Raw genomic sequence first — 18,434 nt, forward strand, 5'->3', positions numbered from 1 at the left:
AGTTCCATCAAGTATTTGATCAATTACAGTAGTTACGTCAATTAGTTACATTAATTTGTTAAGTTAATTGATTTGTTAATTATATAGTATTGTTAATTATATAATATATTTACTACATACATAATTTGATAGGAACACATTTTGTACTAAAATATAACTAATGCTGTAGATTGTACATTGATATGTAAAAAAATATAAAAATTAATAAAATGTCCCTTCATTTTTACACTGCAGAGGAGGTGTCTGCCCTTTATTTGTTTTGACAGTGAAGAAAGTGTAATGTCAGATGGCAATGATGATTTTGAGGGCTTTAGTTGCAGTGACAGTTATTGAAATTAGCAGTCATTCCGGTCAAGAACCAGTACAAGAGAGGCAAATAGCTACTGGAGAAATTTCTCTAAATCAGCGAACAATGCCAGTTGAAGTAGCATTTCCAAGATGGGAGGCTTCAGATTTGGCTGCTCCATTCATCTCTGATTTTAATGCCACTCCTTGTATAAATGTGTAGGTGTAAGATTTTGGACCAGTTAACTTGTTTATGACAGATAGGTTGTTAGAGCACATTGTCCTGCAAACAAATGTATGTCCCAATTTATCAGTCAGAATCCACAATTTTATTATGCTAGATCAAATTTATGGATGCCAACTAATCTTCCTGAATTGAAAACATTTTTAAGATATGCATTTGCCATGGGGCTTGCTAGAAAACGAGCATTTGGTATTACTGGCCAAGTCACCCTGTTCAAGCCTTCCCTACGTTTTCTGTCATTTTTTCTAGGACCCGCTATCAAATGCTTACGAGATTTTGGCATTTTAACGACAATGGTCAATGCCTGCACAGAAATGCCCCAGTACATGACAGACTATAAAATCAGACCCATGATCGAAGAGTTGACAGAAAAGTTCTTAAGGATCTAAAACCCAACACAAAACATTATTATCAATGAGTCTGTTGTAAAATTCAAAGGAAAACTGCACCTCAAGCAATTTATTCCATCTAAGAAGGCAAGGTTCGAAATAAAACTCTATAAAATGTGTGAGAGTTCAACAGGCTGTACATCAGATTTTTGCATGTATGAGGTAAAAGATAGCCAACTAAACCCACCAGGAAGCCCTACTTATCTGGGGACATCTGGAAAAAATCATTTGAGAGTTGAAAAGTAGTGATGAGTGAAACCATGGATGTTCAGGTTTGTCAGGAACCCCGGACACCGAATCCCTTAAAGCTCAATAGGAACCCAAACTTCGGTGCTATTAAATGGTCATTGTAAGGGCTTGGGGGCTGAAAAAAATAAGAAAATTTGGGGCAAGAGCAAGACAATTGTCCTGCAAACAAATGCCGATATGACTTAAGGGGTTCTGTCACCATAGCCAGCATGGTAAAATAAGTAAATAAACAACAGATATTTTAACAGAGCTCTCACAAAGACTGAATCTTTGCTACTGCCAGTCCAGTTAAATATTTCACCCACAGAGCATGGAGCATCGTACCCCAACAGATGCAGCTACCAAATTTTACCCACAGAGCATGGGGGAGTATCCCCACAGAAGCAGCTTACAAACTTCACCCCAGATCATGGGGCACAGTATTCCCACAGAAGCTGATTCTAATTCCACCCACAGACCTTTGAAAACAATACCCTCAGATAAGATTATTAAAAACTTCGGCCACAGAGCATGGGGCATGATACCCCAAATATTTCAAAAATTATGATACAGTACTACTTGTACTGCAAATGCATCTGAGGAAATCATTGTAGATCCTAAATCCCAAAGAGTTTACCTTGAAACAATTACTGTTCAGAGCAGACAATCACTCCTGTATTAGGATCTTTAGCGTCAATCTGGATTAGATGATTATACAGCCTTTTTTCTTTTTGGCGGGGTGGGGGGGTTGGCTTAAAATTTCAACTACAGAGCACAATGCAAAATACCTCCACAGAAGAAGTTTAAAAATTTCAGCCTCAGAGCATGGGGAACAATACCCCCACATAGAATCACAGTAAATTTAACCCACACAGCATTTTTTCACATTTCTCTGAGAAAGCTGATGAAAAATTTGACATCCAGACATTGGGGCATAGTAGGTCAAAAAAGTCTGCTCCAGTAGCGTATGTTACAAATGCTGAAGCTTACAGATGGGTGGACCCGTGGATGTTTGGGTCTGGTGGGTCCGGCCGAACAGTTAAAAAAGTTCAGATACCAGAACAGGACCCAGACCACATTCACTTAAATGGGGCTCCTGAACAACCAGTGTTTGCCACACTGTCATGTGCGTGGCAGTGTGCCAAATATTGCTTCTGACTAGTGGAAAAATCGCTACCGCTGGTCAGAAAGCCAGCATGAGGGCGTAGCTGTGATTGGAGGTATAAAGTTTACCTCCAGTCACTGGTGTGGGCTGATGGGACTACTGTTACCACCAGCCTATGCCTGCTGTTGCTATTTACCAGCTGGAGCCTGAGCTCTAAATAAATAATCTTAAAAAAAAACAGGGTGGTGTCCCCTGTATTTTTAATAATCAGCCAGGCAAAACTGACCGCTGCAACCCTCAGCTGTCAGTGTTAGGAAGGCTGGTTATCAAGAAAAGAGGATAATTTAAAGAAAACAGCATGGGGTTACCCTTTTTGTACAACCAGCCTTGCTAAAGCAGACAGCTGGAGGCTGGTATTCTCAGGCTGGTAAGGGGGCCATGGATATTGCACCCCCCCAGCCTAAAAATAGCAGCCCGCAGCCACCCAGGAAAGGCACATCTGTTAGATACACCAATTCTGGTGATTTACCCAACTCTTCTCACTTGCCCTGTAGCGGTGGCAACTGGGGTTCATATTTTTGGGGTTGCGGTCACCTTTCTATTGTCCGGTGACATCAAGCTCACGGATTAGTAATGGAGAAGCGTTTATAAAACACCTCTCCATTACTAATCCTACAGTTATATGGTAAATAAAGACACAGCCAGAATAAAGCCCTTTAATTAAAAGAATGATACAGACTCCTTTAATCATTCTAAATTAAATCATACTCACAATATTGCCTATTCCATTGAAGCCCTTGTCTCTTGTAATAAAACAAATAAAAATCAACAATATCCTTCACTTGTTCATCATTCTGTCCCATGCCGTAACTCACAGTGAAGTGTAGTGTACTCTCTGAACTCAGCGCTGCACTGTGAGACTTTAACCCCTTAGTGACAGAGCCAATTTGGTACTTAATGACCGAGCCAATTTTTACAATTCTGACCACTGTCACTTTATGAGGTTATAACTCTGGAACGCTTTAACAGATCCCGCTGATTTTGAGATTGTTTTTTCGTGACATATTGTACTTCATGTTAGTGGTAACATTTCTTTGATATTACTTGCGATTATTTATGAAAAAAACGGCAATATGGCGAAAAAATTTTAAATTTTGCAATTTCCAAATTTTGTATTTTTATGCCCTTAATTCAGAGAGATGTGTCACAAAAAATAGTTAATAAATAACATTTCCCACATGTCTACTTTACATCAACACAATTTTGGAAACAATTTTTTTTTTGTTAGGGAGTTATAAGGGTTAAAAGCTGACCAGCAATTTCTCATTTAAAGCACCACTTTTTTTAGGAACCACATCACATTTGAAGTCCTTTTGAGGGGTCTATATGATAGAAAATAACCAAGTATGACACCATTCTAAAAACTGCACCCCTCAAGGTGCTCAAAACCACATTCAAGAAGTTTATTAATCCTTTGCGTTCTTCACAGGAACTGAAACAATGTGGAAGGAAAAAATGAACATTTAACTTTTTTTGCAAACATTTTACTTCAGAACCATTTTTTTTTATTTTTACAAGTGTAAAAACAGAAATTTAAGTATAAATTGTGTTGCGCAATTTCTCCTGAATACGCTGATACCCCATATGTGGGGGTAAACCACTGTTTGAGCGCACCGCAGAGCTTGGAAGAGAAGGAGTGCCATTTTACTTTTTCAATGTAGAATTGGCTGGAATTGAGATCGGACGCCATGTCGTGTTTGGAGAGCCCCTGATGTGCCTAAACAGTGGAAAACCCCCACAAGTGACACCATTTTAGAAACTAGACCCCTTAAGGAACTTATCTAGATGTGTGGTGAGCACTTAAAACCCCAGGTGCTTTATGGAAGTTTATAACATAGAGCCGTGAAAATAAAAAATCGCATTTTTTCTACAAAAATGATATTTTTGCCCCCAAAGTTTTATTTTGACAAGGGTAACAGGAGAAATTAGACAACAAAAGTTGTTGTGCAATTTCTCCTTAGTATGTCGATGCCCAATATGTGGGGGTAAACCACTGTTTGGGCGCACCGCAGAGCTTGGAAGAGAAGGAGTGCCGTTTTACTTTTTCAATATAGAATTGGCTGGAATTGAGATCGGACACCATGTTGCGTTTGGAGAGCCCCTGATGTGCCTAAACAGTAGAAACCCCCCACAAGTGACCCCATTTTGGAAACTATACCCCTTAAGGAACTTATCTAGATGTGTGGTGAGCACTTTAAACCCCCAAGTGCTTCACAGAAATTTATAAAGTAGAGCCGTGAAAATAAAAAATCCTTTTTTTTTTCCCTCAAAAATGATTTTTTTAGCCTGCAATTTTGTATTTTCTCAAGGGTAACAGGAGACATTGGACCCCAAAATCTGTTGACCAGTTTATCCTGAGTATGCTGATACCCCACATGTGGGGGGAGGGCACTGTTTGGGCACCCATCGGGGCTCGGAAGGGAAGGAGCGCCGCTTGGAATGCAGACTTTGATGGAATGGTCTGCGGGTGTCATGTTGCATTTGCAGAGTTCCTGATGTACCTAAACAGTAGAAACCCCCCACAAGTGACCCAATTTTGGAAACTAGACCCCCCAAAGAGCTTATCTAGTTGTGTGGTGAGCATTATGAACCCCCAACTGCTTCACAGAAGTTTATAATGTAGAGCCATGAAAATAAAAAAAAATCATATTTTTTCCACAAAAATGATCTTTTCACCCCCAAATGTTTACTTTCAAAAGGGTAACAGGAGAAATTGGACCCCAAAATTTATTGTGCAATTTATGCTGAGTAGGCTGATACCCCATATGTGGGGGTAAACCACGGTTTGGGCGCATGGCAGAGCTCAGAAGGGAAGGAGCGCCGTTTTGGAATGCAGACTCTGCGGCGTTATGTTGCATTTGCAGAGCCCCTGATGTACCTAAACAGTAGAAACCCCCCACAAGTGACACCATTTTGGAAACTAGGCCCCCAAAGGAACTTATCTAGATGTGTGGTGAGAACTTTGAATGCCCAAGTGCTTCACAGAAGTTTATAATGCAGAGTCGTGAAAATAAAAAAATATTTTTTTTCTACAAAAAAGATTTTTTAGCCCCCAAATTTTTATTTTTACAAGGGTAACAAGAGAAATTGGACCCCAAAAGTTGTTGTCCAATTTGTACTGAGTACACTGATACCCCATGTGTGGGGGGACCACTGTTTGGGCGCACGGCAGAGCTCAGAAGGAAAGGAGCACCGTTTTGGAATGCAGACTTTGATAGAATGGTCGGCGGGCGTTATGTTGTATTTGCAGATCCCCTGATGTACCTAAACAGTAGAAACCCCCCACAAGTGACCCCATTTTGGAAACTAGACCCCCCAAGGAACTTAGCTAGATGTGGTGTGTGAACTTTGAATGCCCAAATGCTTCACAGAAGTTTATAATGCAGAGTCGTGAAAATAAAAAAATAAAAAATTTCCACAAAAAAGATTTTTTATCCCCCAAGTTTTTATTTTCACAAGGGTAACAGGAGAAATTGGACCCCAAAAGTTGTCCAATTTATCCCGAGTACGCTGATGCCCCATATGTGGGGGTAAACCACTGTTTGGGCGCATGGCAGAGCTCAGAAGAAAGGGAGCACCATTTGACTTTTTGAGCGCAAAATTGACTGTGGCGTTTAGAGACCCCCTGATGTACCTAAACAGTGGAAGCCCCCCAATTCTAACTCCAACCCTAACCGCAACACACCCCTAACCCTAATCCCAACCCGATCCATAATCCTAATCACAACCCTAACGATAATCACAACCCTAACCCCAAAACAACCCTAATCCCAACCCTAACCATAACCCTAAATCCAACACACCCCTAATCCTAATGTCAACCCTAAACTCAAACCTAACCCTAATCCCAATACACCCCTAACCCTAATCCCAACCCTAACCTTAACCCTAATCCCAAACCTAACCCTAATCCCAAACATAACCCTAATCATAAACCCTAACCCTAATCCCAACCCTAACCCTAATCCCAACTTTAACCCTTACTTTAGCCGCAACCCTAGCCCTAACTTTAGCCCCAACCCTAGCCCTAACTTTAGCCCCAACCCTAACCCTAACTTTAGCCCCAACCCTAACCGTAGCCCTAACCCTAAATTTAGCCCCAACCCTAAACCTAGCCCTAACTTTAGCCCCAACTCTAACCCTAGCCCTAACTTTATCCCCAACCCTAACCCTAGCCTTAAGGCTACTTTCACACTTGCGTCGTGTGGCATCCGTCGCAATCCGTCCTTTTGGACAAAAAACGGATCCTGCAAATGTGCTCGCAGGATGCGTTTTTTGCCCATAGACTTGTAGACCGTCGTGCACTGGATCCATTTTGTTTTGGCGGACCGTCGTCACAAAAAAAATTAAATGTAACGTTTTTTTGTATGCCACGTCCGCCATTTCCAACCTCGCATGCGCGGCCATAACTCAGCCCCCTCCTCCCCAGGACATAGACTGGGCAGCGGGTGCATTGAAAAACTGCATCTGCTGCCCAGGTTGTGCACAATTTTCAAAACATGCGTCGGTACGTCGGGCCGACGCATTGCGACGGCCCCGTGCCGACGCAAGTGTGAAAGAGACCTAACCCTAGCCCTAACCCTAAATTTAGCCCCAACCCTAACCCTAAATTTAGCCCCAACCCTAACCCTAAATTTAGCCCCAACCTTAACCCTAAATTTAGCCCTAACCCTAACCCTAAATTTAGCCCCAACCCTAACCCTAAATTTAGCCCCAACTCCTCTAGCTGCCGGCCGGCAGATCATGGCGGGGGCACTGCGCATGCGCCCGCCATTTTCTTACCGGATGAAGAAGCCGGCGGGCAGGAGGGGACGCAGGAGGACCCAGGGACATCGGTAAGTATAACAGGGTCCCTGAATCCCCCTATTTCTCTGTCCTCTGATGTGCAATCACATCAGAGGACAGAGAATGACACACCACTTTTTTTTTTTGCGGTCACCGGTTAACAGTTAATTACCGGCGATCGCAAAACAGGGGTCAGTAAAAACCGACCCTGATCATGTTCTTTGGGGTCTCGGCTACCCCCGGCAGCCGAGATCCCAAAGATCTCCCAGGTGCCTGTCGGCGGACGCACTGCACATGTGCCCGCCATTTTTTGGCTGGAACAAGATGGCGGCGCCCATCGGGAGCCATGAGGAGCACCAGGGGAGACAGGTGAGTATTGGGGGGCGATCGGGGACCCCATTTCTCTGTCCTCTGATGTGCGATCACATCGGAGGACAGAGAAATTAAATGGGAAATCGCGTTTTGGTTTTTTTTGCGACCGCCGGTAAAAGGTTATTTACCGGCGATCGCAACCTGGGGGCCGGTAAAAAAAAACCCGAATCATGTTCTCTGGGGTTTCGGCTACCCCCAGTAACTGAGATTCCAGAGAAGATCCGACTCTGGGGGGTGCTATTCACTTTTTCCACAGCGCCGTTAATTAACGGCGCTGTGGTTTAAGTACCCTTAACTGCCGCCGCTAAAAGGCGTATTGGCGGTCGTTAAGGGGTTAAGTAAATTAATAGTTTAAAAAAAGACGTGGGTTCCAATGTTTTTTTTATAATCAGCAAGGGAAAACTCACAGCTGGGGGCTGCAACTCTCAGCTGTCAGCGTTAGCAAGGCTGGTTATCAAGAATGGAGGGGTCCCAAAGCCGTTTTTTAAATTATTTTAAGAAATAATTTTAAAAAAATGGTATGGGGTCCCCCTCACTTTTGACAACCAGCCAAGCTACAGCAAACAGCTGGTGGCTGGTATTCTCAGGCTGGTAAGGGGCCATGGATATTGGCTCCCCAATTTAAATATAGCAGCCTGCAGACACCCAGAAAATGCGCATCTATTAGATGCGCCAATTCTGGTGCTTTGCCCAGTTCTTCCGACTTGCCATTTGCAAAATTAATGTTCAAAGCAGACAACCATACCTGAATACTTCAGTTGGAGATAAAATAGTTGTACTCCATTTTTATTTTCTTGTTAGTTGGAACTGGGGCAATGATTAAGAGGGGACCCTGTGGAATACAATCTGAAGGAACTGGAGGTACTCTCAGCCATCCAATTTAACACCTTTTCAATATCTTGTCTCCTCACCATTCGTACAGCAGTAGTAGGGCCTACAAAAGGACGCACAACGTCCTGTCTCCTGCGTGCACCAGAAGAAGGTGTTGTAATTGTGCATACAGCAAGTACAGAATGACCATGTCCTCTCTCTGCATCAGCTATACCACCAACATCAACAGCTACACCAGCACTACCACGTCCTCTATTGGATGCTTTCTTCATTTTTGGAAATGGTTTTTCTAAACACTGCTCTCAAAAAGATGGCAGAAGAGTAGATTTATTTATTTGCAACAGTACTAGAAAACACACAGTACTCTTGAAAAATTATTTTTTGTGCCTACAACCTGCAATGAGACAGTAGATGTCAATTAGTTTTTTCCCAGACTACAAAAAACACACTAGTCCATAAAAAATATATTTGGGGCCCAGAAATGACAACGAGACTGTTGATAGCAGTTATTTATTTCTCAGAGTGCTAGAAAACACACAGCGGCTTAAAAGACAGAATCCCAAGAGGTGGAGGGGTGCAGAGTATACACAGTGGCTTGAAGGGCAGTACTCCAACAAGCGGGCAGGTGAGAGTACACAAAGTTGCTTAAAAGATAGCACTCCCACAGGAGAGGATGCAGAGTACAAACAGTGGCTTAAAAGACAGTACTCCCACAGTCGAGGGGTGCAGAGTACACACAGCGGCTTCAAGGACAGTATTCCCACAGGTGGGGGGTGCAGACTACACACAGCAGCTTAAAGGACTGTACTCCCACAGGCGCAGGGTGCAGAGTACACACATCAGCATAAAGGACAGTACTTCCACAGGTGGGGGTGCACACTACACACAGCAGCTTAATTCCTCGGGCGTAATAGTATGCTCATGTCAGACTCCTCCTGTGATCATCACCTGTATGTAGCAGAGCCGATCAGGTTATGGCAGCTTCTAGTCTCCCATGGAGAATATTTAAGCATACAAAAGGTAAAAACATATTTTTAAAAATATATATAAAAAAATTTATAAAAAGTTCAAATCATCCCCCTTTCGCACCATTGAAAATAAAACTAAAAAAATCAAATATACACATCTTTGGTATCGCCGAATTCAGAATCGCACGATCTATCAATATAAAAAAAATAAGGTGTAATGAGAAAAAAAGTCAAAATGTCAGAATTAAGTTTTTTTGGTCGCCGCATTAAAATGCCATAATGGGCAATCAAAAGATTGTATCTGCACCAAAATAGTATCTTTAAAAACATCAGCTCTGCACGCAAAAAGCAAGCCCTCACCCAAATCATGAAAAATGGAGACGCTATTGATATCAGAAAATGGCATTTTTGGGGCTTTTTTTTTTTTTTTTTTAAGCAAACGTTGGAATTTTTTTACCACTTAAATAAAAAAGAACCTATACATGTTTGATGTCAATGAACTCATAATGGCCTTGAGAATCATAATGGCAAGTCAGTTTTAGCATTTAGTGAACATGGTAAAAAAAAAAAAACCACTGTGGGATTGCACTTTTTTTTCAATTTTACCGCACTTGGAATTTTTTCCCCGTTTTCCAGCACATGGTATGTTAAAACCAATGGTGTTGGTCAAAAGTACGACTTGTCCCACAAAAAACAAACCCTCACATGGCCATTTTAACCAAAAAATAAAAAAAGTTATGGCTCTGGGAAGAAGGGGAGCAAAAAACGAAAATGCAAAAACAAAAAAATACCTCTGTCATTAAATGGTTAAAGGACAGTGCTCCCAGAGGCGGGGGGGGGGGGGGGCAGAGTACACACAGTGGCTTTTTGGCACAGTACTCCCACAGATATAGGTTGCAGAGTGAACACAGTTTGCTTTTTTTTGCAGAATGAGCAGTCATAATTAGGGTTGAGCGAAACGGATCGGACAAATTCAAAAGTCGCCGACTTTTGGCAAAGTCGGGTTTCATGAAACCCGACCCTATCCTAGTGTGGGATCGGCCATGTGGTCGGCGATCTTCGCGCCAAAGTTGCATTTCGTATGACGCGTTCAGCGCCATTTTTCAGCCAATGAAGGAGTGTGGGCAGCGTGATGACATAGGTATCAGGGGCGTGCACGCCTATCACCATATTATCGCTTGTACTGCGATTTGCAATGTGAAACCGATTTGCTGCAGGAGGAGGAGGAGGATTTTTTCCCATTGACTTGCATTGGGTTTCGTGTTTCGGTCGATCCCCGACTCTTCGCGATAATCGGCCGATTTCACTCGACTCGACTTTTGAGGAAGTCGGGTTTCGCGAAACCCGACTCGATCTTAAAAAAATGAAAGTCGCTCAACCCTAGTCATAATCTGTCCCTCACTCCAGCTGCATCCTGTTACTACACTAATGAAAGCATAATGGTGGCGGCACTCGTGATCCAGCCTTTATACAGGATGGGTCATCATTTGTTGCACCAGCCTATCACAGCCATGCCAATACTTGTCATGGCTGTAATGGCTCCAAAAGTGCCCACAGTCTAAAAGCATGTTGATTGGCTGTGCTGCATCCAAGGCCATATTTATAGTTTCTGCTGCCCTAGGCACTTTTAGTGCTGCCTCCCCCATTTGTGAGTATGACACTATCGGCAGTGACTTTGGCAAAAATCGCTGATGTGAAAGTCGCCTTTTACAGCAGATCCGGCAGTTTTTCCGCATCTGCCATGTAACGGATCACTTATGGCAACACTGCGTTCGGCCTCATTCATTCCCTATGGGACTTACAGACATGCACGCAAACCGGCAAATGAGGTACTTGCAGCAATGAAAAAAAACACTGCTAGCAGTGTTTTTTGTATCACCGCAAGTGCAAAACCGCAAGTGCGGCACATGTCCGCAAGTAGCCATCACTACCTGTCCCTGCACCTTGCTAGCTCATCCCTATCCATCCCTCCCTGACCTAAAACTACACTATAAAGCTTTAGAAAAACAATTTATTAACTGACATATTCCATTGACATATAATGAGGGCTCCAGGCTACAGCGTAGACAGGGACGGGCAGTCTCCGGGTCTCCATTCTCTCTCTCTGCACATCCTCAGTCCCTGCCTCACTGCCTGTGCACAGACCTCCCTCCACCGGACCCAGTAATCGCCGCTCGCAGTAGCATACCGGCAGAGGCGTACCTACGGTTTCTGGCACCAGGGGCAAGAATTCATTTTGGTGCCCCCCCCCCCGCCAAGGACATATGCGATTTTCACACTTAGTCATGTACCGACAAGCTGCTCTCCCTAATGCTCTCAATGATCAGTGAAAAACTGAGAGAAGCAGAAGAGAAGCTCATTGTCACAGGACCATAAGTGTAAAAGTCGCATGTGAGTGAAGTGTCCATGTGACGACTACTGGAACCTGCAGAGCTGAATCCTGACATCGCAGCTTCTGAATTCTCACAACTCATGCACTGCACACTTTTAGGATTCTCCCTTGCCGGTGGACGGTCATGTCAGGACAAGTATGTGATTTGTATACTTCTGACCACATTCCGACTAGACGTGCCCGGCCTCACTCAGTTCATTTTCATTGACGGAGGCCACACATGTCTAGTCAGCATGTGACCGCATGTATGTAAATCGCCAGCACGAGAGAATTCTGACAGCATGCAGTGCGCACTGTGAGAAGTCAGAAGTCTGCAGTCACAAAGAATGACTGCAGACTCATTACAAACCTGGACATTTCCTGTAATGTTCCTAACATAAATAAAAACATTAGAATTAGTATCACAAATAACATTTACATCCAGGTACCTTAAAGATGACACAACTGCTAGAGCCAAAGGGGTGACTACAGAGGACCAGAGGTAAAGGAAACTAGCTGGGAGAACTAGGAGGCGCGGCCTGAAGCCTGACCGGTAGGGTTGAGGCACAGGTGAGGCACAGCAGAAACACAGGGGAGATAAGGCAGAGATGCAGGACGAGTGCGGCAGTGGCACAAGGCTGGCACAATAGTGACACGAGGTAGGCACAGCAGAGACCCAGGGCAGGAACGGCAAAGACACCAAGCAGGCACGGGACAGGCACAGGACTGGAACGGCAGGGACACCAGGCAGGCACGGGAGAGGTACAGGACTGGAATGGCAGGAACACCAGGCAAGCATGGCGGGGACTCAGGGCTAACACGAGAGACTCAGGACAGGCACGGGAGTGGTACAGGACTGGAACAAAAGAGACAAAGAGAGACCTGAGGAAGAAGAGAACACAGGCAAAATATGCTAAGCGATACCCTAAGAAGCACAGGAGTCTTTCCTAGGAAGACGCCGGGAAGAAATAGTTGATGGGCGCCGCCATATTGGGGAGGAGCCATCAGGTTGCGACCTCCCAGGAAGCCACTGGCAGAGGAGATGCGACTGCGCATGCACTGGGATAGAACGCGCCGACACTGGGAGAAGTCTGAAGAGGAGTGGCGAGGGACCACGTCGGGAGCGCGCCGAGGGATGGGAGAAGGCAGGTAAGTATCCAAGGATGTGACATGTGCCTTGAGTTCTATAAGTTTGATCTGTTGCCTGACCTTGGGCTTTGTTCTGACTACCCACCTGGTTAATCCCTTCAGCTCTGATCCATTATCCTCACGGTATTCTGACCTCGGAACGTTACCTGACTACGCTTTTGTCTCTTCTGTTTATGACGTACTCTCCTGGCTTCTGACCTTGGACTCCTTGACCACTTGGCCTTGAGAAGTGACTAGCATCACACTAAGTCACATTTATGTTAAAATTTATGTTTTGAGGTTCTAGACATAAAATTCACCTTTTGATGACCGTTCCTATAGTGAGATTTCCACTGTTTAGCAAGTGATGATATATCATATCATATGACTATGCCTTCACTAGATAGGTCCTTTTTAAGGAATGTTTGTATCACGATGTCAAAAGAGGGAAGTTTTCAACCTTTTATTCCCGCTGCTCTCCTTCATATTCTGTGTTGTTTCTTTTTCAATCCACCTTGCTTTTCCAGAGATGTGGGCCTTTTATTTTTGTGCCTGGTTTTCTGACTTTAACAAGGAAGCATTGCTCACAAGATCCTCTGGGGCATGTCTCCTGGGTGTTCTGAATAATTACCCTATGGGTACTGCCCTCTTTGTAAAGATCATTAAAAGTGGTACAAAATAAAAAAAATACATAGCTCTAAGCCTTTGTGGGGAGTTAAAATGAAAAATTTAATATTTAGGGCAAAAAAGAGAATAAATTAAGATCAAAAACTGAACACTTGACTTGGTGACAGGTCATCTTTAATAAAGATTTTCTACTCTCCTGTTTCAGTACAGCCAGTATACACTCACCGGCCACTTTATTAGGTACACCATGCTAGTAACGGGTTGGACCCCCTTTTGCCTTCAGAACTGCCTCAATTCTTCGTGGCATAGATTCAACAAGGTGCTGGAAGCATTCCTCAGAGATTTTGGTCCATATTGACATGATGGCATCACACAGTTGCCGCAGATTTGTCGGCTGCACATCCCAAAGATGCTCCGTACAAGGCAGGATGGATCCATGCTTTCATGTTGTTTATGCCAAATTCTGACCCTACCATCCGAATGTCGCAGCAGAAATCGAGACTCATCAGACCAAGCAACGTTTTTCCAATCTTCTACTGTCCAATTTCGATGAGCTTGTACAAATTGTAGCCTCAGTTTCCTGTTCTTAGCTGAAAGGAGTGGTACCCGGTGTGGTCTTCTGCTGCTGTAGCCCATCTGCCTCAAAGTTCGACGCACTGTGCGTTCAGAGATGCTCTTAGGCCTACCTTGGTTGTAACGGGTGGCGATTTGAGTCACTGTTGCCTTTCTATCAGCTCGAACCAGTCTGCCCATTCTCCTCTGACCTCTGGCATCAACAAGGCATTTCCGCCCACAGAACTGCCGCTCACTGGATTTTTTTTCTTTTTCGGACCATTCTCTGTAAACCCTAGAGATGGTTGTGCGTGAAAATCCCAGTACATCAGCAGTTTCTGAAATACTCAGACCAGCCCTTCTGGCACCAACAACCATGCCACGTTCAAAGGCACTCAAATCAACTTTCTTCCCCATACTGATGCTCGGTTTGAACTGCAGGAGATTGTCTTGACCATGTCTACATGCCTAAATGCACTGAGTCGCCGCCATGTGATTGGCTGATTAGAAATTAAGTGTTAACAAGAAGTTGGACAGGTGTACCTAATAAAGTGGCCGGTGAGTGTATATTTGGACTACTTTACAGTTTCTTTCCTCTATGTATTTGTATTTGTCTTTAAAGGTGAACATTGGCTTGGACTCGAGTACATTTATGCCCTGACCCACCAGACCGACAAATCCTCCAAACTGCACATCAGTCTGGGGGACTTTGATGGAGGTGAAGCCTTTGCAGAATACAGTTCCTTTAGTATAGGAAATGCTAATAACTATTATAAATTGTCAGCAGCAAATTATTCGGGTACAGCAGGTGACTGGATTCAGAAAAAAACCATAAAAAATAAAAATTACAGCAAAAAAAATGTCGAAGAGTGTAAATGTAGCCTATATTTTTCATTGTAGGAGATGCTTTTCTTGGATTTCCAAACATTAACGGGAGCAACCAGCACGGAAATTTTTTCAGTACTTGGGATAATTGCCATGACAAGTGTCATCCAAAATGTGGTTCTGCCGACATAAAATATAGGAGCTGCAGTGACCAGTACGAAGCAGGCTGGTGGTTTAACTCTTGCGGATTAGCAAATCTGAATGGCATTTGGCACGCGGCACCAAGGCACCGACACCGGAGCACTTCTGTGTCGTGGCCATCGTGGAGATTTGCAGAGTCCTTGAAATTCAGTGAAAAGTTTCTGATTCACCATTAGAGGGATTCTAGAATGTAACTGTATAGAATAATTGATTTGTGTCATTAAATTATTTTTATACTGTAAATGTTCTTCTATTCTATCATTCTCTTTTTACTATTAACGCATCTGCCTTATGTATTAAACAGATCTGCCACCAGAAAAATCACTATTAACCTGCAGATCCCCATATCTGCAGGTTAATAGTGATTTTTCTGGTGGCAGATGTGCAGGTTGATAGCATTACTAACCTGCCTGGCACCTGCTCATAGCTGAACGCTGCAGGGAGAAAATGAACTTTATTTCCCCTGCAGCGTTCGGGTTTCAGTTACAAGAAAGATGCCGTCGCGGGTTCAGTCACCCTTGAGTATACAGAGCAGCGGCTGTAACTGCACCCCCGACACTGACTGACACGCGCTCTGCATTAGAGTTGGCTGTCAGCACTCTTTATCCTTATTTATACTCAGCTGCGACTAAACCAGTGCCAATGCCGCCCCCGTGTCTGAAACCTGAAATCTTGGGGGGGAGGAGTTAATTTTCTCAGCGCAGCATGAGGCTAAGTACGGGTGCCAGGCAGGTTAAGGTCCTCTTCACATGTCCGTTATTTATATCCGTATGCAGTTCGTTTTTTAAGGATCGCGTGCAGTCATACGCAAACTGTTATGATCTGGTGACCTTGGAGCCGCATGAGACTTTCTCTGGAGAAGGTGGAACCTGTACTGACCGGAAACCCTAAACTGACACCGCAACTAGAAGTAGCCGTGGGGTGTACCTAACACGTCCTAGACACCTCGACACAGCCGGAGGACTAAATACCCCTATAGATGGAAATGGGAATTCTATCTTGCCTCAGAGCAGAACCCCAAAGGATGGGCAGCCCCCCACAAATATTGACTGTGAGTATAAGAGGAAAGACACACGCAGGCAGAAAACAGGATTTAGCAAAAGAGGCACTTCTAGCTAAATAGAAAAGGATAGGACAGAATTCTAAGCGGTCAGTATTAAAACCCTAAAAATATCCACAGCAGATAATACAAATATTCCACATCTAACTAAAGACATAGAATGTATATCTGCATCTCCTGAGAATCCAACATGACTGAAAAAATCCAAACACAGTCTAAGCTGGACAAAAAACACAATGAATTGCATTGAATTGTAAAGCACACAGCAAGTGTGCTGAAGAGACAAAAACCAGACACTTATCTTAGCTGAATTGGCTGCAGGCAGGAGGAACCAGACAGAGATGCAAGACCTCCAAGAACAATGGACAACTGGCAAGGGCTAATGGATCCTGCACACCTAAATACCTAGTAGAGCTGCAATAAGCAGAAACACCTGCCCTGGATTACAACCCAGAGACAACTGCACTACCACCAACAACCACCGGAGGGAACCCAAGAGCAAAGTTCACAACAGTACCCCCCCCTTGAAGAGGGGTCACCGAACCCTCACCAGAGCCCCCAAGCCAATCAGGACGAGCCAGATGAAAGGCACGGACCAAATCAGCAGCATGGACATCAGAGGCAAAAACCCAAGAATTATCCTCCTGGCCATAACCCTTCCATTTGACAAGGTACTGAAGCCTCCGCCTCGAAAAGCGAGAATCCAAAATCTTCTCAACCACATACTCCAATTCCCCATCAACCAACACAGGGGCTGGAGGATCAACAGAGGGAACAACGGGCACCACATATTTCCGCAATAAAGATCTATGGAAGACATTATGGATAGCAAAAGAGGCCGGAAGGGCCAATTGAAAAGACACCGGATTAATAATCTCAGAAATCCTATAAGGACCAATAAACCGAGGCTTAAACTTAGGGGAAGAAACCTTCATAGGATCATGACGGGAAGACAACCAGACCAGATCCCCAACCCGAAGCCGGGAACCAACACACCGACGACAGTTAGCAAAACGCTGAGCCTCCTCCTGAGACAACACCAAATTGTCCACCACATGAGCCCAAATCTGCTGCAACCTGTCAACCACAGAATCCACACCAGGACAGTCAGAAGGCTCAACCTGCCCTGAAGAAAAACGAAGATGAAAACCAAAATTACAAAAGAAGGGCGAAACCAAGGTTGCCGAACTAGCCCGATTATTAAGGGCAAACTCGGCCAAAGGCAAGAAAGCCACCCAATCATCCTGATCAGCAGACACAAAGCATCTCAAATAAGTTTCCAAAGTCTGATTAGTTCGCTCGGTCTGGCCATTTGTCTGAGGATGAAATGCGGAAGAAAAAGACAAATCAATGCCCAGCCTAGCACAAAAGGCCCGCCAAAACCTAGAAACAAACTGGGAACCTCTGTCGGACACAATATTCTCCGGAATACCATGCAAATGAACCACATGCTGAAAAAACAGCAGAACCAAATCAGAAGAGGAAGGCAATTTAGGCAAAGGCACCAAATGAAGCATCTTAGAGAACCGGTCACAAACCACCCAGATAACCGACATCCTCTGGGAAACCGGAAGATCTGAAATAAAATCCATAGAAATATGCGTCCAGGGCCTCTCAGGGATCGGCAAAGGCAAAAGCAACCCACTAGCACGGGAACAACAAGGCTTGGCCCGCGCACAAGTCCCACAGGACTGCACAAAAGAACGCACATCTCGCGACAAAGAAGGCCACCAAAAGGACCTACCAACCAAATCTCTGGTTCCAAAAATACCAGGATGGTCAGCCAACACAGAACAATGAATCTCAGAAATCACTCTACTAGTCCATCTATCAGGAACAAACAGTTTCCCCACTGGACAGCGGTCAGGTTTGTCAGCCTGAAATTCCTGAAGAACCCGTCATAAATCAGGGGAAATGGCAGAAAGGACCACCCCTTCTTTCAGAATGCCGACCGGTTCAAGGACCTCAGGAGAATCAGGCAAAAAACTCCTAGAGAGGGCATCAGCCTTAATATTCTTAGGACCCGGAAGATACGAGACCACAAAATTAAAATGGGAAAAAAACAGGGACCATCGAGCCTGTCTAGGATTCAGCAGTTTGGCAGACTCGAGGTAAATCAGATTTTTATGATCGGTCAAGACCACAATACGGTGCTTAGCTCCCTCAAGCCAATGTCGCCATTCCTCAAACGCCCACTTTATAGCCAACAACTCCCGATTAGTGTTGAGCATTCCGATACCGCAAGTATCGGGTATCGGCCGATATTTGCTGTATCGGAATTCCGATACCGAGATCCGATACTTTTGTGGTATCGGGTATCGGTATCGAAACAACATTAATGTGTAAAATAAAGAATTAAAATAAAAAATATTGCTATACTCACCTCTCCGACGCAGCCTGGAC

General features: G+C 44.2%; 1 protein-coding gene across 1 annotated transcript; it reads left to right on the plus strand.

Moving 5' to 3' along the window:
• The first annotated feature begins 12,413 nt into the window (after positions 1-12,413).
• Positions 12,414-15,147, plus strand: LOC143775092 (fibrinogen-like protein 1). Its single transcript, XM_077262931.1, has 3 exons — positions 12,414-12,486; positions 14,568-14,753; positions 14,846-15,147. Exons 1-3 carry the CDS (start codon positions 12,414-12,416, stop codon positions 15,145-15,147), a joined length of 561 nt encoding a protein of 186 aa, XP_077119046.1.
• The last annotated feature ends 3,287 nt before the right edge of the window (positions 15,148-18,434 follow it).

This window comes from Ranitomeya variabilis, chromosome 5 (assembly GCF_051348905.1).
Source record: "Ranitomeya variabilis isolate aRanVar5 chromosome 5, aRanVar5.hap1, whole genome shotgun sequence".
In the NCBI taxonomy this organism is placed as follows: domain Eukaryota; kingdom Metazoa; phylum Chordata; class Amphibia; order Anura; family Dendrobatidae; genus Ranitomeya; species Ranitomeya variabilis.